Source organism: Phaenicophaeus curvirostris, chromosome 3, assembly GCF_032191515.1.
Source record: "Phaenicophaeus curvirostris isolate KB17595 chromosome 3, BPBGC_Pcur_1.0, whole genome shotgun sequence".
NCBI classification, from domain to species: Eukaryota; Metazoa; Chordata; class Aves; order Cuculiformes; family Cuculidae; genus Phaenicophaeus; species Phaenicophaeus curvirostris.
Genome location: NC_091394.1, coordinates 19,859,831 through 19,883,891, shown reverse-complemented (window position 1 = coordinate 19,883,891; position 24,061 = coordinate 19,859,831). Strand labels below are relative to the sequence as shown.

At 39.6% G+C, this 24,061-nt stretch overlaps 1 protein-coding gene across 6 annotated transcripts in view; it reads left to right on the top strand.

The window, feature by feature from the left end:
* Positions 1-24,061, top strand: part of CTNND2 (catenin delta 2) — a 662,416-nt gene that overhangs the window by 406,305 nt on the left and 232,050 nt on the right. For 4 of the 6 annotated variants that reach the window (XM_069853473.1, XM_069853478.1, XM_069853475.1 and 1 more), the window contains one exon: positions 2,970-3,288. In XM_069853473.1, the coding sequence (XP_069709574.1) occupies positions 2,970-3,288 (319 nt within the window). The remainder of the gene's footprint in view (positions 1-2,969; positions 3,289-24,061) is intronic. The other 2 variants (XM_069853474.1, XM_069853476.1) reach the window with 1 other exon arrangement.

Here is a 24,061-nt window from a genome sequence, read left to right as displayed (position 1 = left end):
TGTTGAAGACCAGAAGCAGGTCTTGTTTTGTGGACATGTTTTTTTTCCATGTGGACATGTTTTTCGCCATAAATCAGTGTGGTATAAAGATGTCCACGAAACTAGACCTGTTTCTTCACAGGCTGGTCATGACTTCTGGTTTAACTTTCATGCAGAGGCAGAATGGGGTCTGCCGTCGACCCAGGGCAACAACATGACTTAGCCATGCCCTCACTTCAACTAGGTGGCATGCCAGGAAGGCTGGGATGGTAACTGGTGCTGGGAGAAGGGAAAGCAGCCGAATTCTCCAGAAAGCACTTCTGTTACTGCCTCTCACCCCTCTCTTCCTTTTCTAGGGCAAACCCCTGACCCTCCTCAAAATTGTATTGTGCCTTACTTATTCTGAGCTGATTGTGATTGAGGTGCAGCTGGCTTGAATTTGAGAGGAGCAAAGTCAAATGCAGAAGTTAGAAAGTTGGAGGAGGGGGTAAATGTCTTCAATTTAAAAACATGTAAAAAGGTTTCATGACCATCTGCAAGCGTAACTGGTACATTAATGCTTCCTGGTCCACGACAAGTGTGTGCCTTCTGGGTATGTCTGTGAAGTTTTACTGTTGCTAGATGAGGCAAATGGACTGCAGAATTTATTTGTTTCACTAGATATTTCACTGTAGCTTTGCTGTTTTAATAGCTAAACAGGTGGGCTATCTCAATGCATGTAAAGTTTGCTGTAGCCTAAAGAGCCACGCTTCAGTCAGGAAGTCTGGCTGTCAAAAGGATTTGTTTAAGCAAGAGTCATGTAGGAGATGGCTTTGCTTCATTTTTACATTACATTATTTGTATGAAAATGTCTGCTAAAGCTTAACCCTTTTACAGTCTGTGAAGGTGGCTGTAGTCAATTTTGATGTAGAAGTCATTCTAAAGTGATAGCTGCTCAGGCTTTTTTGATTTTCTTTTAATTGATCTGGCTAACAATGGCCAAACAAGCTTCTTTGCAAGTATTTAGTGAATTCATAGATTCATTTCATTCTCGTATTCTGACTATAGCACTTCTGTGTTCATTGTGATAAAATTCAAAAGGAAGTGACAGACTCCTAAGAAGATAATTTGAAAAATGAATCAGAGTGACTCAAAAAGCATGTAGGTGTTAGGGCGACAGCTAGCTTCAGTCATATAAATACTTATTTTGATAACAAGACAAAAGAAAAAATGGAAAGAAAAGTTTTCAAAGAATTTAAAAACAAATATGATTTCCATTGAACTGTCTTGTGAAGAAGAGGAAGGGAGACACAGTATTGCATTTTAACTGATGCAATTTTTAAAAAAGGTCTGTATTTATCTTATTGCCTTATTTCTTAAGGAAATTTATACTAGCAATTTGAAGTGAAACTTGTAAAGTGTTGTTATATATGTAAGTTAACGTAACCGTAGAATCATAAACTGATTTGAGTTGGAAGGGAACTTTAAAGATCGTGTAGTCCAGCCTCCCTGCCATGAGCAGGGACATCTTCTGCTAGATAGAGTTGCTAAAAGCCTCCTTCAGCCTGGCCTTGAACACTCCCAGTGATGAGGCAATAGATAAACGAGTGGTTTCACTTATCTATGTTCATAGCAAAGTTTTATCAGATAATACTCACTACTGAAAAATTAAATACTTCAGGACCATAAGAAAAAATATGAAAATAAGGTAAAAATATAATATAACTTGAAAATTTTCACGTGTTTTGTAACTTTGACAAGTACTGCATCAGACAAAGTGGCCGCAATTCTATTTAAAGCTCTACTGTATTTAATGTGCTGACAGTTTGAGATAAAATGCTTGAAGTCCCTTTCATGGTTCTATAATATATGAAAAATATTTATTTTCTTAAAATGTAAATGTATGTGTTAATGAGAAGTGACTGGGAAATCTATTATGAAAATTTGTCTCCTGAATTTGCGGTTTTGCCTGTTAATTTGACACAGCTAAAAATAGTCCTGCACCTGGGCCCATTCCTCTTGATGAAAGTATTCATGTTTTCTTAGGATGGGGAAACAAGAGCCACCATGGGTTCATGTGCCACTTCAAACAATCTGATTTTCCTTCTAAGCAGATCCAGTATTTAATTTCTGTTTGTTTCCAGGCCAAAGATCATATGGATATTGCTCCTCTAGCCCTTACAGTGAGAGCCAGTTTTCCAGTAGCTGGACTTTGGTTGAAAAATATTGTGTGTTTCATAGAAACATAAAGAAGACTGGATCTCCAGTACATGATGCTGTAACAGAAAGATAATGGGCTACAAGAGATATTAATAAGATTTTTGAGGCGGAAAAGCATTAAGTCACTTTAAATCTATTGGTTAAGCCGCTCAGAACTAGTAATGCATTAATCTTGAGCTGTGGTGTGTGATCACAGCCATTGTTGGTGCGTATTAAGACATCTCTGTTATCACCTTATGCTTAGCTCTTTTTCAGACTCGACAGTAGCAGCCCCCTAATTCTTAGCTAAGGTGAAATATGCGGAATATCTGTTAACAAAGAGTACACAGCAACTCTCAGTAGCAGGTGTCTGATTTTACCTGCTTTATGAATGGCTGCAGCTGTCTTATTTCTTCTGCCATAAAGCCAACCATCCCAGTTTGCAGTCTTGAGCTTGTTTTAAACCTCCTTCTGCTGGTGGATCTGACAGACTTCCACCCCTATAAGGACTGCAAAAGCCTCACCGGATGGTGCATTTGAACCTTAGCTTGATTAGTCCCATGCTGCTTCTATACCTTCTTTATTTCAGGTTAGTGCAGTTAAAACCCCAGGTGAAAAGCACTGCTACAGTCTGTTGAACTGGTGTAAAGTTCTTCTAGTCCAGAAGTGGCATGTCATTTAGAAATTCATTTGACGGTTGTTTACTTCAGTGGTTTTGAAAATGACAATGTTGTTTGTTTTGTTTTGTTTTTTTCTCATTCTTTTTGAACCCCTGTTTTATGTGTGTGTTTCTTTTTTTTTCCTCTGCCTAGACCTGGTTAACCATTTCTGTGAACAGGTCCTCAATTTTTTACTTTGTCCCTACTTTCCTGTCGTAGCCCCATCTTCCCCTGGTGTCGACTCCGTACCCTTACAGCGCACAGGCAGTCAACACGGCACACAGAACGCAACAGCAACCTTCCAGAGGGCCAGCTATGCAGCCGGCCCAGCCTCCAATTACGCAGACCCCTACCGACAGCTGCAGTATTGTCCTTCTGTTGAATCACCATACAGCAAATCTGGGCCAGCCATCCCACCCGAAGGGACCTTGGCTAGGTCACCTTCCATTGATAGCATTCAGAAAGATCCCAGGTGGGTGAAACCTTCATTGTCTACTATTTCTTGCTTGTGCAGAGGTTTGTAATTGTGGTTTGCTTTGTATGTTTCTGCTGTTGAATATCAAGAAAAGCCAAAACCCATTTTTGTATATCAAAGATTTTGTTTGCATAATAGCTTTGTCCTTATACTTTACCTTGGAAGGCTCTCATGAGCTCTTCTGTGAAACAAAATGATAGGTGTGGTCTTCAATACATGTGTGTAGCCTGCTTTCCGTAATGCCACCCTTTAAAAGGTTCTGAAAAGTAATTTTTTCTGAAAATGGGAAATATAGTATGACTATTTTGACTCTCTAACCATTGTGGATTGAATTTTCAGGTTGCTGCTTGGGCAGAAGTTGTTACGGTTGTTGATTTGTCTGCACTTAACTTTCATAAAAGCTACAGAAAAAGGTATTCTGGTATTGGGCAGTGAGATTGAGTGATGTGGAAACAACACATAATCAAGCTTGTGCTTCACGCTGTGTGTTGTGCAGGCTTCGAGTGCCAGTACATGGTAGCAGAATGAGTGTACTACAGCTTTGCAGGGATGATTGCCACTGTGCATGCTTTTTAAATACATAGCACAACTTTAAATGTTGCTTTGCGGCATGATCATCTTCGTATACCTAGGGAAAGTGCGAAAAGGAAACTTTATAGCCATGCATAACCTAAGGAGGCATATGGATTAGACAGAGTAAGTTTTCTGACAAAGGTTTGACTTTCATGACAACAGCAGTGAAAATACTGACTGTAATCCTTAATTTACTTGGTGATTTTGTTCAGTTTTCTGATGGAAAAGAAAGCAAGTCACTTTGCTAACTTAAGTTAAAGCTTGTTGAAAGTTTTAATTTATACAAAGTTTTTCTATGGGAGATGCTGTGATTTATTTTATTTATTTTTGCCATGTGTAAATTAATGATAGGAGAGCCCAGAAATTTGCCCTTAGCAAAAATGCTGGAGGTGTTTAAGAAACAATTTGAAAAGACTGCTTTTCGTGCATTAAAACTCCAATATTCACAACATGATCTCTTGACTTGTTTAGCATTATAGCAATTATCTCTGTCTCTCCAACGAGGAGCACGACAGCAGCTAAAGGTTGTGGCATATTAGAAACATCACTGCTTGCAGCTACTTCAGCCGTTACAAAGTTTTACGTGTTGAGAAAACCTCCATCTTCAACCTTTTTTTTCCCCTTAGCTTTTAGTATTCCTCTAGAAATTTGAAAAAAGGATAACCTGGATTTCTCCTCTTCTTCCTCCTTTCCCAGACCTAACACTGGTACTGAGAGGGAAAGAGTCTTTTTCTGCAACCTTGGTATTTTGATGCATTTGTATTCCAGAGTATAAAAGCCCGTGAAGGAAAAAAAAGCTTTTCTTTTTAATTGTCTCCTGTTCAACTGTAAAGAAAATTACACTAGGAGTGTGCTAATCCAGATGAGAAATTACTGTAATCCTTATGAAATGTTCTTGGCAGAAGCATGGTGACGTTGAAGGCACTATTCCCTATAGAGAGGAAAGAACTATTTACAGTATCTCTACAGATCCTAGGCAAAATATCTTTTTAAGAAAAGTTTATCTCTGTTTAGGTGCTCTTCTGACACGTCACAGCTGTTACTCAGATGCTATATAGGATATGTGCTTGTTGAAGATTTCCCCTTGCAGATTTTTTGATTCACTTCCTTTTTAGTTCTTTCTCTTGTGATGCTGTTTGTACTTTCATGGGTATTGATTTCTGTAGGTAAAGTAGGAGCGAGGAGGTATCCAGTTATAAAATGAACTTACAGACTCTTTATAAGGTGTCATTGAATATTATCACTCATTACTGTTAGCTGGATTGTAATTTTTCACAAAACAGCTTCTGTAAAAGAGGTTTACATTACTGTTCATCTCGGTTGTTGAATCCATGGATTGTGTGTGGTGTCTCTTAGTATTGCTGCCCTTACTTGTTGATTCAAACAATTCTTATAAAGCAATGTCAAAAGCATCCTTAATGACATTATGCCTTAGTCCACAGAAGCTATAGTCCACCTAGGCAGACTGGCTTGTGAAACCGTCTCTAGCCTAGAGCAGTTGCTGATCATTCAACTATTAGAAAGGCGCTGGAAAATTGGAAAGATTTTGAAGAAAAAGCAACAAAAGCAATTGTGAGACTTTTAATGTGTTGATTTGTTTGGATAGACTACAAAAATGTGGGTAAATGACAGATATGGAAAGGAGAGGACACCAGATGTTCCAGATGCTTGAAAAAATATTATGGAAGGACAGACGTTATTTAACGTAGCGTGTGGGCGGTATAAGTACAAGTACTGGCTTCAATTAGGAAAAAGAAAACATGGCCCATATATAAGAAGGACTTTCAATGGCTATGTTAAGTTGCATTATATTTGTCAAGGGAGCATCGTTTATACTTTACCCATATTGGTGAGTAGATAGATGGGCTTTCTCAGCTGCAAATCTTGAAACTCCTTACAGACCTATTGCTGCTGAAGTTTGCTGGTTACTTGGGTTTTTCTGTGACTGAGATGAATCATGGAGGGGAGTGGAAGGTGTGAATTTCAGACACTGTGCCTACCTGCCCATCCAGAGGTCCGAACAAAAAGCTCACTGGCAGAGGAAAAGCTGCACGACAAAAGCATACTAACTGCAGGCTTTTGATTAGTGTTTTTTATGTGGCAAGTCAATTCAAGATGAGAAATAGAGATTCAGAAGAGAATATACTCATCCTAATAAGCAGTTAGAGTGCCTAAAACTGAACATTATTTTCTGGAGTCTTGAGTTCAGGCAGGATTTCCATCTGAAGTCCCAGAAAAATGGCTGGCAGGCACTGATGTAGTTGACAATTTTTTTCCATTGTTTTTACTGTATAGTTTGGATTACGAATACTCCAGTTCTACGTATGTGTTCTGAGCTGATGTTTGGCAAATCAAATTTTAGCTCAACATCTGTTCTGCATCATCCAACTGTCATAAAATACAGTTTAATGTTCGTTACCTTGAAGTTCAGTACAAAAATTAGTTTTAACAAGTGTCAAGATATTTATTATCCAGTTTGTGGTAGGGGATAATTTTTAATTGATACAGGTAGACTGTTAGCAGATATAAGCTCGCGAAACACATAGTAAAATCTGTATGCATTTATACTGGCAGAAAGTCTGAGGCTTTGCTATTTAAAAAGGAAATAAGTGCCTTATCACTTGTTAGAAATAAAACAACTTGTGCTTATGGAGAATGGAAAAGTTGGATATTAAAGATAATTTACAGATTCATTCTCCAGAGCATTATTTCATGTTTACTTCATATCAAAAAAAAGGGAAGAGAAATATACAGTAGGGCTGTGATATGAGCTGTTGTATGCCGTAACCTCTTATATGAAAAAGTGGCATAGGGAGGGAGGGGAAGAATACAGTATTTATTTTCTGATTGTCTTGCTTTTGGTTCCTACTGAACTGAGAGAAGTCGTGAATATTTTGAAGTATCGGAAATATATGTTCACGTGATATTTTCCAGCCTGCTTTCATTTAAGAAAGATTGATCTGTCTCTTGCCGCCAACAAGTTATGTAAGGTTTGTCCATACCTGGACTTCAGGGAAACAGGGAAGCCCTAGAAACAGAAATGCTGGTATCCAGTTTGCAGCCTGTGTGCCTTACAATTTTTACTCCAAAACATGAAGCTGACAAATGTGTGTAAATTACTTGATTTTTGAGTTTTTAACCTACTAAGGAACCATGTATATATACTGCTGCTGATATATCACACTTGCTACATAAGAAATAAAAATCATAACTTTCAGATCCTTCAGTTAAATACACACCAATGAAGATTTGCAGTAGTGGTCGTTTCACTTGCTTATCTGACTTATTTGGTGGGTTGAGTCAATATGTTTCCTTCATTTTTAGTGACTTTTCCTCTCTTCTTACCTGTTACTATTACACACCTGTATATGCACATCATCTCCTGCAAAGAAGCTGGTAAGAAGCTGAGTTAACAACAAGAGTATTATGGTGGATACACTCCATTAAGGCTATCAAAATGAGTATCAGAGTTCAGCTGTCCATTTTCATATTGCATTGCATTATATTAACCTACATTTACATTTATGGTATCCCCCTTCCCAAGATTTGCATTTCAGAACCTTTAGAATTATTTATCCAGCAGAAACAGGGTAATTTGGTGAATGAAGCTGTAAAGGGCTCATTCGTCATTACACAGCAGACTGAAGAACTAAACAACACAAACATGCACACACCCTTAAAAGAAAACCACCTAGCAGTAGAATCATGTTGCGACTTTACAAGTAAAACAAAATTTCTAAAACGAGCTATTTTGTAGTGGTTCTCACCTTTAGAACTGTCTGGATAAAGGTCAGCATAGAGACAAGAGTTTGTCAGGTATTGCATGATTCTACTGTAATACCCTGAGACGTTTCTGCTCTGTTCTGTGCTTTCAGAGTCAGCTTTCCATTTCATTACCTCTGCTGGCCTTAATTTCCTCCTGAGCAGAAGATGACGAAAATGTCTGTCTATCTTCTGAACTTTTAAATTGGCTTTCCTTCCACTTCTGAAAGGAAATAAATTAGATTAGAACAGCGTGGACTTTCAGTTTCAAAACTCATCTTGGTTTTGTTTGGGGTGTTGGGTTTTTTTGTTTGTTTTGTTTTGTTTTTGCAAAAATATGCTCTGTTTTCAGAATGCAAGCTAGAGAGCTTTCTTTTTTTCTCTGTAGGAAAAGTGATAGAGGTGAAATAAACTCTGGTTAAATTTCTGTGTTCCAGTAAAACTGCTTATGAGATTAGCACACGGAGTTTGGAATGCAGCCTGTTAAAAGGTAAATTTTTCTGCAGGAGTCTTCACTATATATTTAATCTTGCTTTGTTCCAAGGATTGTCTTAGTGTTAATAGCATTAAGTCTACTGTAAATCTGAATAGCAGCCCAGCAGTCAAACAGCGTAGCGAGGTAAGAAAATAATAGTGTAAACCTGCATATGTGGGAGGTGGGACATCTTTGTGGGAACATGTCTGGTAGCTTCTTTGGGAAGGGTTGTCACCTTCAGAAAGAAACTTCTGATGGAGGGGAAAGCCTTGCTGTGACTACAGTAGAGCTGGTGGCAACGCTGTGCAGCGTTGCTGTGGTCAGTCTTGAGATGTGGACTTGGCTTTTCCGAATCTAGCAGGGTGTTGATGGGTCTCTAGCATAGAATCATAGAATGGGTTGGGTTGGAAATGGCATTAAAGATCATCTAGTTCAAACCCCCCTGCTGTGGGCAGGGGCACTTTATATAACTCTCTAACCCAAGAGGTAGAAGATTGAAGTTATTGTTTGGTCTGAATGAAATAGAACAGGATTTGGAGATGTACCTCCAAGCTTTTATATAACATAATGTGTGATAGGCAGCTCTCTTTTCCACTCAGAGGTTACTCTTACCTGAGATCAGGTGTAAAGTAGAGATAATTCTGCAAAGGTGGTGGGTTTGAAGTCATGGGAAACATATTCTTGTGGATCTGTGCACATAAATGTTTGGCAGAGGAGTTTTACATCCAGAAGTAAATGGTGCAACTTCCCAGGTCCTACTAATATAATTGCTAGGATCTTTTTGCATCAAGTTTACATCAGTAAGACCCCTTATATGCGTAGAAGCAAGCAGATGTTCTTTCAGCGTGCTCATTTTGTAGTTCTCCATTGAAGTGTATCTTCTGTTCAGTAATGAAATATCTGGGATTTTTTACTACATAAAAATTGCACAGTCTCTCAGGCTTTAATGTGTTCTATTCTGACTGTGAAAATCAAACCCTGAAGGGAAATAAAATTGAAGAGTCTAAACAACATAAAAATATGCCCCATTCAAGAATAGTAAGTCCAAAGCAAATTACAATTCCTCATACAGATACCTTCTACATAGGAGGCATTAATTTTTACTTAATGTATACAATAGCTTTGAGAAAACATACCAAATACAATAAAATAAGCAGGAATCTGTTTCCCCTTCCTGCTGTAACATAGGTAACTAATGGTGATGCCTGCTTCCTCAAAATAGGTGGAGTTCATGGACTATCTGTTAATTTGGGATTTTAGGAGACTGACATGGATAGAAACTTTGGCTGAGAAAGACCTTCCTAGAGAATGCCCAGTTCCAGCTTCAGCATGGCAAAATAAATGAGCATCTAACTGGTGTCAACCAGTGTCAAGTTGTGGTAGAGAAATGGTACCCAGAACTTGAAGAACTTTTTGTATGAGAATGTGAACACATTCTTGTATGTGCCAACAGCTTATGTCTTTCCACTGTTTGCTTTGGGATGGTTTATAAATGAATGGCTGAGGAGGTGCTGGATGTAGGTAGTCATTTCACAGTGCAGCAACTGCAATTCAGTACGCACAGACACATCATCTGCATTTACTATTCTTTTCTCTCTGGTATTTGCCCCATGTCGTTTAGCAACCTCCTTTCTCTGGGAAACGCTTGTAAAAACAAACAAACAAAAAAACCCAAACAAAAACAAAAAAAACTGAAGCGTGCTCTAAAGGAATAAAGTGTCTGTGCTTTTAGCTCATGAAGCACTAGTACTTGCTTTCCTCTGTGACGAGTAGCGTTTTATTGAGAGTGCATGAGGCCACTCCATTTTGTTGCCATCCAGTCTTTAAAGAAATCTGATCCTGTCATTAACAAGTCTGCCCTACTGTAATCACAGAACATTTCAGTTTCAGTATCTCATAGTAATGTGGACATGCTGGCTTATGTAGTTTGAACAATACATCTGCTTACAGTTCCTAAACCATCAACAGAGTAGAACGGGTTATATGTAGCCATTTTATTTGATAGGTTATTTATGCAGTACACAGGGTATAATTTTAAGAGATGATACCTTGTCTCTTGTTTTGATCTGAAAGTTTTTTCTTATAATCGTCTACCAAAAGGTAATTCCTTTCCATTGTGCTGGAGGGAGAGAAGTGCAATGACACTTACATACTTGTCAATGACACCAGGTATACAGGAGGACAGTGGCCAGGCCTCCCCATAGTGTTGGTACATGTATATCTAATAATTGGGAACTGGGGAGACCAGTTTTTTGGACAATTCCCATTCCCCCCAGTAGTGATGGTCTGCCCCTTGAGAACAGCAACAAAGCTCTTTCCACTGTTTCTAAATCTGTTGTATATTTTAATGGCTGAATTCATCCAGAAAGAAGCAAGTGGACAGCGTACCATCCATAGCTCACTTCTGGTTCTTGAATGGCATAACTGAGCTTCTAATGGCAAATATACATCTCGATGCAGTTTCTGCCTCTGTTTACCACACAGTTTGCTCAGTATCCTATGGCTCATTTGCAAACTTTGACAGATGCAAAATCTGCGTGGTGTCTTTCTGTGATGACAGACTGCAAGAGCCAGAAAACATTGTAAGTATACTTTCCAACCAGACATTAAAAACATGGGGAAGAACCGTGCTTTCAGGTTTTACTGGGCTCATGTAAGCTGTTACGATCTCCTGGCAAGACAAACTACATAAGAAGCTTCTCCGTAGTAACTCCTGGACATCTCATCAGCCAAATGGATAGTAATGATCTTTACCCTTTACAGGGATGTTGAGAGTAAGTTAAACTTGTAAGGTGCTTTGAAGTTCAAAGCATAATCTTGCTTTTACTTTCATGGGAAATGTGATTGGAGGAAGGCAAAGGTATTAGGAGGAGGAGATCAATGAGAAAAATTTTGAAGAAGCTTACTAAAATCAGGACACGTTCTCAAATTTTCTCATTTAAAAAAGCAACTGAAATTTGTCCTCAGCTCTGTAAATTGCTGTGCAGAGGTGGTTAGTTTCTGAAGCTGGATTTCAGTGTGATGTTGCACAACTATTTTATAAGCAGGAAACAAAAGCCAGCTAACTGTGTAGCTGTTGTACAAAATGTGTCCTTGACAGCGCAAGAGATTTCTGTAAGAGACCACCACCAAGAGTTTGCTTAAATAATATTTCTAATGTAGAGTCTAGCTAAACATTGTTAAGGGGAGGAACGATTAACATATTTTATTAGTTTCTAGCTTTTATAAATGAAGAATCTGACTTTGAGAACCCAAACTCCATGTAGATGAAATATGTTGAACAGGAATAAACTGATCTCTGCCAGCAAAACCTGATGTGAAGTCCAGAGCTTAGTCTTCCATCCTTGGGTGTATCACTATTCCTCTGATGGTCTCTACCACCTTCACTTCAATCCTTATTTCTCGTCTCAGTCCACTACACCACTCCAGGAGCTTGATGAACAAGTGAGGTTTGGAGATGCATCATAGTTTTTAGCATTAAGCAAGTGGTTTGCTAGGAAGCAAGAGTCACCACTGATCCCATAGAAATCCTGCAGCCATTGTTGCCAAGGAAACTCTTAGACTTTAGACTTCTGTGAAATATTTGCTCTTCTATTTGTTTGGGGGGTTTTTTGTTGTTTTTTTTTTTTTCTAAGCCACTGCAGCAACAGCGGGATGATTTGCTTTTTAGCTTGTCACCCTCCTCTGATAATTTGTGGTCATGTTTATCTATCCATGCAATGAAGTGGAAGGATCTGGACAGCTGAAGACCTGGAAAGAAATGGAAAGGTTTTTGTAGCCCAAAGGAGGACACAGTGAGATCTCTAGGTTTCCTTGACGTACGAAAGATAAAATTATGGGGGAGAGGCTGTGCAAACTCTGTCCCAAGGTAAAACAAGTGATTTGCTTCAGGAAGTGAGCAAAAGCTATAAATTTATAGAAGAAAATATTTTAATTCTGTTCTTTACTCTTTAAAAATAATTTAAATTGACTAGATAGTCTGCTTGTTCCATATGAGGATGTGATGTATTTTGTTCAAATATAACATTTCAAATAGGAGGATGATTTTTTTTATGTTGTTTGATGCCAGTTTGTTTTTTTTCTTCCACCTACCTGAGTTTGAGCATCTGAAATGGAAAAACTTAATTTGAAAGTTTGACCCTAGTAGCTGATTAGGCTAAACAAAAGTGTTTGTGTGTGTGTTGGTGGAAGTGAAGGAAGGAGTACAATGCAGGTGTAATACCGTTTCTTAGTAAATGTGGCACCCTTACTTTCCACTTAGTGTCATGTTTCTCTCTTAGGTGCTCTCAGAAGTTGTGCTGATCAGTCAACCTCACTTGTTTCAGCTCTTATTACTAGTATGAGAACGGGTTCCTTGTTTTGACTCCTGAGAGTCCCGGAGAGATTCAGAAACTAAATTTCCTGGAACTGGTGTTTATGTAATTGCCTTCCCTTTAAAATATTCAGGCTCTATGACTTCTCTCAAACTACTGCAAACGAATGCAGTGTTTGCAGTCCCGTAGTCCTGGTTATCTCCTTATGGAAACATCGATATGATTTCTGCCTGGAACTTCAGTACGCGACTAAAATTCAGCAAGGTTATTTCTGCTAGAGTTTTTCAACATGAGGTTCTCCTATTCTTGGTTTATAGATGGTTGAAGTGCAAAGTATCATGTGACCCTCACACATCAGACAATTTGTGGCAGAGTGAAGAGCTGACCTTAAATCATCTGGGTCAGAACAATGACAAAAAAATAAAGGCCTCTTCTATTTTCTTAACATGTCTCAAAAAAGAGGAAGGAACATCTTCCAGAGGTGGATTTCCCTGGCCTAAGGCCAAGGATGGTATGTAAGATGTTAGATAGAATGTTCATGATCTGGGATTTTCCCACCAGCAAGGTAATGACATGGATGGAACGTTACCACAATCCTTTTCCTAGGCTGTGAGGTGACATGGGGGCAGCCTGTGACCACAGTGCTCATTGGTGCACTTCTTGGAGGGGGACTGTCTGTGGGACTGATGGTGCAGGGAAATGGTGCTGACTGGAGACCTGCTGGTCCCATGCCCCTTGTAATAAGGGCAGAGCGATGCCCTGTGTGCAGCTGAGGATTACTAGACATCGATGATAACAGGTTGGGACACTCCCTCACCAGCAGGAGAGGCTGGAGCTGCTGCTGTATTGTAACGCTTGACGTCAGGAAAAAAATTTTCACAGAAAGGGTCATTGGGCACTGGAACAGGCTGCCCAGGGAGGTGGTTGAGTCACCTTCCCTGGAGGTGTTTAAGGCACAGGTGGACGAGGTGCTCAGGGGCACGGTTTAGTGTTTGATAGGAATGGTTGGACTTGATGATCCAGTGGGTCTTTTCCAACCTGGTGATTCTGTAAGGAGGACCTGAGGGAACCATGGCAGTGAAGCCCCACCTGCTAGGACTCCGGGCAGAGAGTGAGCCTGGAGCCATCTGTGGCGTTTTGTATTTCTGTGGAGTTGATACTTTCCTGTTGACTGAATTATTACTGCCATTCCCTTTCTTGCTCAATGCTTTGAGCTACATATTTCTGGAATATGAGTATGCGGCTAGTTACCTCCTTATAGAGAGATGGTATCTGGCCCTACTCTCGAGGAATGTTTTGCTGTTAATAAATTTTACTTCAGCTGAAGACATAAAATACTTGTACTGTTTTAGTCAGTTTTAATTCATAACGGATGATTCACAGCTAGATCCGACCTCTTTTGTTTGATGATGCAGACCTGTAGTTATGTAGGTGTTCATGTCGCCATACATAAATTTATGGTCTTGAATGGCCTTAAAATGGATACATTTTTTTTTCCCCTGCAAGATGTTTGCCTTTCGTAAGGGGTTACCCTTTTCATACCTTTTTAAGTATTTTGTATAGTTCTGTGATTCCTTACAGTACCTTTTATTAGGGAAGGCTTGACATTTTTCTGCATCGAAGTAGTTGCCAGATGTCTTGTAAAGCTCTGACTGCACACAAATTGGTGCGCAGAGAATTCTTTAGATATTCTGATATTAGATAGCTTTTTCAGGAAAAAGTGGGGAAAAAGGGGTTGATTTTTCCTGTGGTTTTACCATCGAAGCTGAGAATGGAGTCGGCCATGGGGAGCCAGATTGCAGCACCTCCATTTAGGCAAAGCTTTTCCTCTCATGTACATAAAAATTCTTTTAAATACATAAAATCTTCTCTGTGGGATGAAATTTTCTTTGCATAGACTTATCTAGAGGATGTTTTTTACATTTGTCAGCAGCTACATTTTTTCTTTTTTAATAAAATTTTATCCTAAACTATAAAGGTTTTATCTGCCGCCGCTAAGGGATAACAGATCCTGTCAGCCGCTGCATTTGCTGTGGTGTGGCTCCAGCAGCCATCTGTTACCTTTCTGCTTCAACACAATTTACACACCAAAATCTCCCCTCCTAAAAGAAAAAAAGAGACAAGTGCTGCATAAAAGCTTCCTTCTCAAGTATATAAGATTATGGATGTTACTTCAGTAGGACAGGGGTCCAGTTCTTGGGTTTGATAAGGACTGTAGAGCAGTTTGGTTATGCAGAAAGGGGAAGTCTTTTCACAGGGGGAACTTCCTAAATGAAATTTCCTCATCGACAAAAATGCATGTGTGACTTTCACAGAGAAATTCAAGGACTGATGTCTGAAAATGCCGGCTGAGCACCTTTCCACCTTTTCTTTTCCAATTATGGGTTCTCAGTGGTTCAGTTTTCAAGTCATCTAGGTAGACATACTTCCATTGAGGAGCCTGTTTACTACTCCTATATGCCTGTAATCACATGGGTTGTACACATGGGTACAGTGAAATTGAGCCTAATAGTTCCTAATCCCCAGGAGGTTTATTACTAGGCCAGATTTGCCTCATAATGATAAAGCAAACAGCTTCTCAGAATAACTTGAAATGTGAATGCAGAAGCCTTATTCTTGTTCTGTTACATATTCATTGACATAAAGCTGTCTGATACTGAACATCTATCTTCTTTTCTTTTGTTATTTTAAAATATGATCAGAATTTGGTTTAGATTTTGATTTTTAGTCATGTTAAACATGACTTAGTCTCACTCAGTTTCATCGAGGTGTTTGTATTGCGGGGCTTGGGGTATGGTGGCTATTTTTTAATTAGCAGTAAGAATGGGATAGGAGTCATCAGCATCCCAACTATTTTTCAGGAATCTGTGATTAAGAAAAAATCTGTATTTCATTGCTAAAAGGAAGGGGGAAAAAAGGGTTTGGGAAAGTTGCAGGGAAGAACTGATGGGTCTGTTTTCCTTACAAAGAATGTTTGAGAGGGAAAAAAATAATCAAGAAAACAATCTGTGTCAGCCTTTCCAAAATTTATTTGAGAGCTTATTTATATTTCCTCTATACAATTATGAATAAAATAGATGGTGGAGGAATGATAGAGCTGGTAGTTGACACCTGAGGCACGCAGAATAGTGAAGGTAGCCTGTCACACTTGTGTTGATAATTTCAGTGAGGCCTGAAAGATAATGAAATGAACAAAATAGTTTTCAGAAAGATTTTAAAATAAGCTGTTTATGACCTCACTTCTCTAACATTTTAAACTTCTTTGGAAAATGGAATTCTCTGCATGTGGTATTGATTTACTTCCTTGGTATCACAGGCTTCTTGGGAAAGCTAATTTCATGGTGTTCCTGGTTGTGCTGAACATAAGCAACGTAAGCTAAATCTTGCAGTTTTCTCAAAGAGGAAATTCCATCTTAGAATACCAATTCCATTGGAAATGTAACTTTGAATGGAGTAAATTCAATAATGCAAAGAAACTTCTAAATGGAAAATTGACAGTGAGTCTCGATCAACAGTGGTTAAAAGGCAAATTTTGGTTTCTGGAACTTGTTAGTTTCCACAGGAAAACTAAGAAGATAAATCTTTCATATGATACTTTATTAGAGTAAGATGAAAACTAGAGAATTTCAGAATTTTAATGGCAGTATTTTGACATTCTTCATTTGTTCTCAGTACAGGCAGAGACTGGGGTTTTACCAGTATATTTTTCTCCACTTTGTGAAACTGCCTGTGTGTGGAGAAAATGTCTAAAAGGCACTGTTGTCAAGTTCCCAAAACATGGGCAAAGACGAACGCAGAGAGAACTTTCTCAGCCTGTTTCCTCTATAATGCTCGTGTAGTCTCGCTGCACGTGTACTCTGTTAAACGCAACAGCTGAGTCTCAGCCTTTTCACGGCACCTAGAAGTAGTTCAGGGTTTGGGTTTTGGTTTTTTTTTTTCTACTTTCAGACAGATAAAACTGCTTGATTCAAACAAAAAAATAATATTTCTTGAATAATCATTGTCTATTAAAGTAACTCGTTCAAATGTTAAAATGTCAGTGTAACAGAACAATTTTCTACTGCCAGCATCTCTGTAGACCATGGATTCTGTTTCAATCTGGATGTTCTGGATTCAGCATTAAAATTTTAATTAAACCTCTAGAGAAACATGTTTTAGATTTTTCTAGTGAGACTGAAGTTTGAACTAATTTCTCAATGTTAAAAAAGAAAAGCGAATAATCTTTTAGTAGAGCAAGTAGAAGTTTTCATATGCTGGCATTTGGTTTTGGTTAGTAACTTTAGAAAAATAATAACGCTCTATTGAAATAAAAGATGAGAAAAAGAATAGAAACTAAACAGAGTAAATGTACCTTTTGAGCTTTCTGGTAATTCAAAAAATGACCAAGTGCTTAGAAAACTCAGAGGGAAGTGGAGTGGCTGCTTTCAGCTGAGTGTTATAGTATTTCTATTGCCTAAGGGAAAGAACTCTTTTGGAAAGAACACTTGCTTCCTTGCTCTTCCCCAAAGCCCTAAAATTTAGGCTTTGTAATACTGAATTCTCTTAGGATCCTCTTGAAAAGGAAACTGGTGTGAAAATGTAAGTATATCTCTCAATATATGCAGTTGATAGTGATAATGATGCAACTCCTGCAAGAAGGTGCCACATAGAATGAAGGCTATGAAAAGTGCTTGTGAATTACTGGCCTGCATTACTTTTTAATATGTAAACCAAAGGTAAAAACATGGATTTGTGCTGCTGTTTCTGCACATCTTGCCAGTGTTAAATGGTCCAGTGATTTCATTTTGCTGTACATGCTACAATTACATAAAATTTCACGGTTTTGTTACAAAATGCTCGCGTTCAGTTGAAATGAAATGCAGAAAGGTTAGCTGATGAAGAATCAGAGAAAGTAGAAAGAAAGGTGGGGTTAAAAACAAAAGCAGCTATATTATTTAATTATGTCAATAGATTTACTTCTCTGAATCAGTTAAAAGCTTTAATCTTCACAGCAAATAATTACTGGTATTCCCAGACTGCTTTTGATGTAGTCATGTTTCACTGTTTCACTGGATAGCATGTCTCAGTAGAAAACCCAAGGATAAAGGAAGGGGATGGTTTCTTTCTGGATAGATCAGCTTTGAAATCCTGTAGGAAGGATGCCGTGTGAAAATGGCAAAATTTTTTTGGAAGATGTGGACAATTATGTGCTCAAGGTTGATGTTAAAAAGAGCTTTTCAAAGTGTGCAGTGAAGGGCAGAACTCTTAAGCACCTTGGACTTCTATGAAAACAGTCTATGAGTACAGCCAACTGTACTCTACAATCTCTTGTTGTCATCTTGTAAAAATAGAAATGTTGTGAAATCTGGGTTGCTGGAATAACAAACACCCCACATCTTTCGAACAGGCTAACAATCTAAATGCTCAAGTAATAAGTCTAGTTACCTAGCTTGGGGGCGGAGAGGAATCTGTTTTCTTCACCACTCCACACTTAATATTTGCTAAGCTTGGTTTACTCTTAATATATGTATATAAACACACATAAATATATAGAGGTGTATAAACACATGTGTAAATATATGGAGGTGTATATATGTATGTATTAAGTATTTTGACCTCAGTGCCAGGGATGGTCATGGAACACTGATCTTGAGTGCTATCAAGAAGCACATGCAAGAGAACCAGGTGATGAGGCCCAGTCAACATGGGTTCATGAAAGGCAGGTCTTGAAAAACAAACCTGATCACCTTCTGTGACAAAGTGACCCGCCTACTGGACGAGGGAAAGGCTGTGGACGTAGTCTTCTTGAACTTCAGTAAAGCCTTTGACACAGTTTCTCACAGCGTTCTGCTTGAGAAACTGTCAGCCTCTGGGCTGGGCAGGCGCACACTCTCCTGAGTGGAGAACTGGTTGGATGGCTGGGCCCAGATTGTGGTAGTAAAAGGAGTTAACTCCAACTGGAGGCCAGTGACAAGTGGGGTTCCCCAGGGCTCAGTGCTGGGTCCAGCCCTGTTCAATGTCTTTATCAATGACCTGGATGAAGGCATCGAGTGCACCCTGAGCAAGTTTGCGGATGATACTAAGCTGGGTGGAAGTGTGGATCTGCTGGAGGGTCGGGAGGCTCTGCAAAGGGATCTAAACAGGCTGGACCGCTGGGCTGAGTCCAATGGTATGAGGTTTAACAAGGCCAAGTGCCGGGTCCTGCACTTGGGGCACAACAACCCTATGCAGTGCTACAGACTAGGAGAAGCCCGGCTGGAAAGCTGCCAGGAGGAGAAAGACCTGGAGGTGTTGGTTGACAGCCGACTGAACATGAGCCAGCAGTGTGCCCAGGTGGCCAAGAAGGCCAATGGCATCTTGGCTTGTATCAGAAACGATGTGACCAGCAGGTCCAGAGAGGTTATTTTTCCTCTTTACACAGCACTGGTGAGACCGCTCCTTGAATCCTGTGTTCGGTTCTGGGCCCCTCACCGTAAGAAGGATGTTGAGGCTCTGGAGTGTGTCCGGAGAAGGGTGATGAAGATGGTAAGGGGCCTGGAGAACAAGTCTTATGAGAAGCAGCTTAGAGAGCTGGGGTTGTTTAGCCTGGAGAAGAGGAGGCTGAGGGGAGACCTTATTGCTCTCTGCAACTACCTGAAAGGAGGTTGTAGAGAGCAAGGAGCTGGCCTCTTCTCCCAGGTGACAGGGGATAGGACAAGAGGGAATGGCTTCAAGCTCCGCCAGGGGAGGTTCAGTCTTGACATCAGGAAAAAAAATTTCACGAAAGGGTCATTGGGCACTGGAACAGGTTGTCCAGGGAAGTCGTTTAGTCACCATCCCTGGAGGTGCTTAAAGGACAGGTGGATGAGGTGCTGAGGTACATGGTTTAGTGACTGATGAGAATAGTTGGACTCGATGATCCAGTGGGTCCTTTCCAACCTAGTGATTCTATGATTCTAAGTAGAGCTGTTAGGTTGAGCACATATTGGGCCTTGGGTATCTCAAAAGCAGAAGCACAGAGCACAGGATTTTCTGCATTGCCAGGAAACTGGAAGACCTCCTGTGTCTACCCTGCCTACCACCTCTGTGCAGCCTGTAAGTATTTCTGTCTTGGTGCATAGAGTATAAATATATGTATGTACACAAAATATGGGTGTATATATGTATGATATGTTTACATTGTACAGGTATGATCTCCATAATCCATGTATATGTGGCACGGAGCTGTGTGCTGTTAGGATGTGTGTGTAGGTGGGGATACAGGGCACAGAAGCAGGGTGTGATTTTGTTCAGAGGCGAGCCAGATTACTTTGTTTTCTAAGAAACAATGTAATAGGTCCAGTGTGACTGGAGTCTCCTCACCAGTACAGCTGCCTGCTGCTGAAACTTCTTGTGCTGATGGTGATAAGCACTTGGTCTGATGTAGATCCCAGCTTCTCCAGTACTTTTTGCACAGAAGCCTCATTTACAAAGGATGTAGTCTTTTCAGTGCCATCTTCAGGAAATATGTAGTTGTCTGTTATATTCCCTGCTTCAGGTAGAGCCATTCCTGTATCCATGTATAGTCTTTGTATTGGTCAAAGTATCTTCTCTGTCTGTTTTGAAATGATGAGCTCAGGAGCCACAAATTGTAAATACCCAAAATACAATTGCAGCAGCTAGTTTTATTGGTGACACTGGGATTTACTCTAGTGGAAACTGCAGTATCATTTTAATTTGATTGTATTTGCGATACCTTTTGCTGACAGACGTCTCAATGAATGGAGATATTCATTTTCAGTTTTTTAGTAAGCAGACAAGTTAGAGAATTATTGGGTTTTCCATGGTTTCAAATACAGAGGGAGTATGAATGCTGTGTTTAAAACAAATAAAAGTAATCTGGGTATTTAAAGAAGAATAGTTTTATTGCCCTAGTTCCCCATTGTTGAGTTGTTGTAGCTTAATACTCTACCTTGGACACTACATACACTAACACAGATCTAGTTCAGTGATCAACCAGACTGACACATGCTGCACCAAATTACTTCTGCACACATATCAATGAAGAACCGAAATATCTGATAGAGAGTTGTAATTCTGGAGTGGCAAGGATTCTTCTGATTTGGTTTCTGTCAGATAATATATCTATGAAAGCCTGCCTTCTTACTAGGGGTGTGATATTTGGGAGTTCCATGCTGATAGAGCCAATGTGTAATATTAAAGTTCTGTCTTTGTTTCATGACCAAGTTTATGATGAGAAAGAGAATAGCTTTCCAGTTCAAAAGAGGATAGGGAGTAAATAGGTTTTTGATTTAGTCCTCGATAATATGCTTGCTAGATGTTCCTCTTCTTGGAAGACTTATGAGTAAAACATGAACTTGCCTAAACTTTAAAGAGTATTAATGCTTGTGACTTTTTTCTAAAGAGAAGTAATACTACATATATGTATTTATTACATATTTCACATATATGTGACCAAATCCTTCCTTGTTAAAATAAATTTGCTGTGTAGGACAGTGAAGTTACTAATTTTTGAAATCAGTTTTAATTGTTGGATGGTATGATACTATTTCATTTTGGCTTTGTTTTTGTGTTTGAATTGAGCAGGACTGAGGGTGTTGTTTGTTTAAGGACAATTATCCCTAGTGACAATTATTACTAGGGTTTTAATTTTACTTTTTAGGGTTAAAATACCTTTTACTGAGGAGTTGTAGAATAATTTAAAATGATTGCATTTTGCATCACATACAAAGATACTTCCTTCTTTTGGGTTAGAAGCAGACTCCCAACATGCTTAATGGAGAATTACATTTTATAGCCTGTTAGAGAACACTATTCTCCATGGAAGCTTGAGAAATTAGAGGAAGTAATAAAAGTAAATTTTCTGGTTTAACTGGGTAACGCTGAGGAATCTCAAACCCCTGCAATAATAGAAATCTAATAAGAGTCAAGTGAAGAATCCCCCTTGTGTGTTACTCCACCTGCAAGCCAAAGACTTTAGTCTCTAACTCCTTACACTAGATATTTTCTTCCTGACACTTTAATGAGATGTAGTTGAGTGGTCTTTAACAAAGAACTAAAAATACGTAGGGGAGAGATAGATAAAAAAACTAGTATGAATTAAAATGGTGAGAAGATTGACATGGATATGTTTCTACTAAATTTGTCAAAGGGAAAAATGGAAAAATGCTTAAGAGCTACAGTAGAGTAGACTGAGATGTGAACTCCAAGAGCAGTATTTCTAGTTGTGACTTGGCTTCCTGTTGTTATCATCCTTAGAGGTATTTCTGCCTCCTGGGCTTCTGAATGCTTCAAATTTGAAGACCTGTTGGGCATGGAAGTTTCGATCTAACATTTGTATGAACTGTAGCATGCACGTCCTGACAAATAACTCTTCCTTGGAACGGCAACTGGTGTCTGCCATCATTTCCCCTGTCTTCTTATTTCTAGAGCCTTTAGTAATGTATTTTGTGCCAGCGTGCACGGCCATCTCTTCAGCTGTGGTTTTCAACTCTAAAGCAGTCTCTGCTTTTATTGGGAATTCTGTCTCTTTACTTCATGCATGTAACTTTCTTATCCCCTCACGTAGCAGGATGCAAAATTTTGGGGATAACTACTAACTTTTCTGATGAAAGAGGAGGAATTCAGAGCAGAATTTCATTATGGCTCATAAAGTGCTGTGAGTAGCAAGGACACTGAAACTGAACTCTTGCTTTCATGAGAGGAAGGCTGGAAGAGGCAGTGTGATGGTACCTCAGCTGTGAAGTGTAAGGCTTTAATGCCTTATTTAGAATGACTCATATGGCAAATTACAAATTAAATTTAGTAGTTGAAGAGAGATACATGGTCATACTCCTTGCTGTACTACACACAGTATAGCTATGCAATATCCAACTTCAGTCCCCAGCTTGTTTATTATTTGAATTTTCCTTGCTGGCAGAGCCTGAAGTTTTCAGGAGCAGGTCTAACAGGGACAACCATGTTGGAGTTAGTAAAAGAAGCTGTGAGTGTTGACAGTATGTTGCTGCTGAGAAATTATTTATGGATTAGTTAACAGTAGAAGCCCTTTGTGTACACCAGACTTCTGAGCAACAGCACTGGAAACGATGTCTGTATTTCCTTTACCAAAGTTACTGGATGTATATTATATAATTAAAAAACTTATCCTCACTTCACCTTGGAGTTTAGTGAGTGCAGGCATATTAAACTGGTAACTAAAAGGCGCACAAAGCCTGATTATAACATGATTGGTGTTTGGTTTATGGGTAGAAAATTTTTTTTTCACATTGGATTACTTGGTCTTTGAGGTAGCTGGGAGCGCTCAGGAGAGGATGTTTGTTTGGTTTTTTTCCCTTCCTACCTGCTATATGGAATGCTGTATGGAGGATAGAGAGAGGGGAAAGTGAGAATCAAGAATCTTCTGTCATGGAAAGTTAATGAATATTTTGAGAATTAAGGCTTACCTAAAAGCAATGACTCGATGTTGCAATTACTTGCTTTAGGTCCCTTTGCTCTGCAAAGGGATCTGAACAGGCTGGACCGCTGGGCTGAGTCCAGCGGCATGAGGTTTAACAAGGCCAAATGCCGGGTCCTGCACTTGGGGCACAACAACCCTGTGCAGTGCTACAGACTAGGAGAAGTCTGTCTAGAAAGCTGCCTGGAGGAGAGGGCCCTGGGGGTGTTGGTTGACAGCCGACTGAACATGAGCCAGCAGTGGCCCAGGTGGCCAAGAAGGCCAATGGCATCTTGGCTTGTATCAGAAACAGCGTGACCAGCAGGTCCAGGGAGGTTATTCTCCCTCTGTACTCGGCACTGGTGAGACCGCTCCTCGAGTACTGTGTTCAGTTCTGGGCCCCTCACCATAAGAAGGATGTTGAGGCTCTGGAGCGAGTCCAGAGAAGAGCAACGAAGCTGGTGAAAGGGCTGGAGAGCAGGTCTTATGAGGAGCGGCTGAGAGAGCTGGGGTTGTTTAGCCTGGAGAAGAAGAGGCTGAGGGGAGACCTAATTGCTCTCTACAACTACCTGAAAGGAGGTTGTAGAGAGGAGGGTGCTGGCCTCTTCTCCCAAGTGACGGGGGACAGGACAAGAGGGAATGGCCTCAAGCTCCGACAGGGGAGATTTAGGCTGGACATTAGGAAAAAATTCCTCACAGAAAGGGTCATTGGGCACTGGCAGAGGCTGCCCAGGGAGGTGGTTGATTCACCTTCCCTGGAGGTGTTTAAGGTACAGGTGGATGAGGTGCTAAGGGTCATGGTTTAGTGTTTGATAGGAATGGTTGGATTTGATGATCAGGTGGGTCTCTTCCAACCTGGTTATTCTATGATTCTAGGTTATATCAAGTTGACCATCTCAAGTAGATTTGGAAGTTCTGCAGAAGAATTGTACACTTAGAATTAACCAAGAACAAGAAATGATGCAGTCTTGTTGAGGGATCTGATGTTTATAGTTGCAAATGAAGATGATACAAACCCATCAATTGTTGAAGCATGGTATTGTTGAATGTTTGCTGTTTTAATGTTATTTTAATGTGTTCTGAGATTAATTGTCTTTGCATTTCCGCTCTGAATTTACAAAGCAATTTCAATATCCTAAGTGATTTCAACCAAATTTCAATTTGTTCTATATTTTATCTTTTTATTTTTATATGGTTGAAGAAGCACATAGATGCATTTGGTAAGGAATTTGCCCTTCTACAGCTTTTTATGACTAA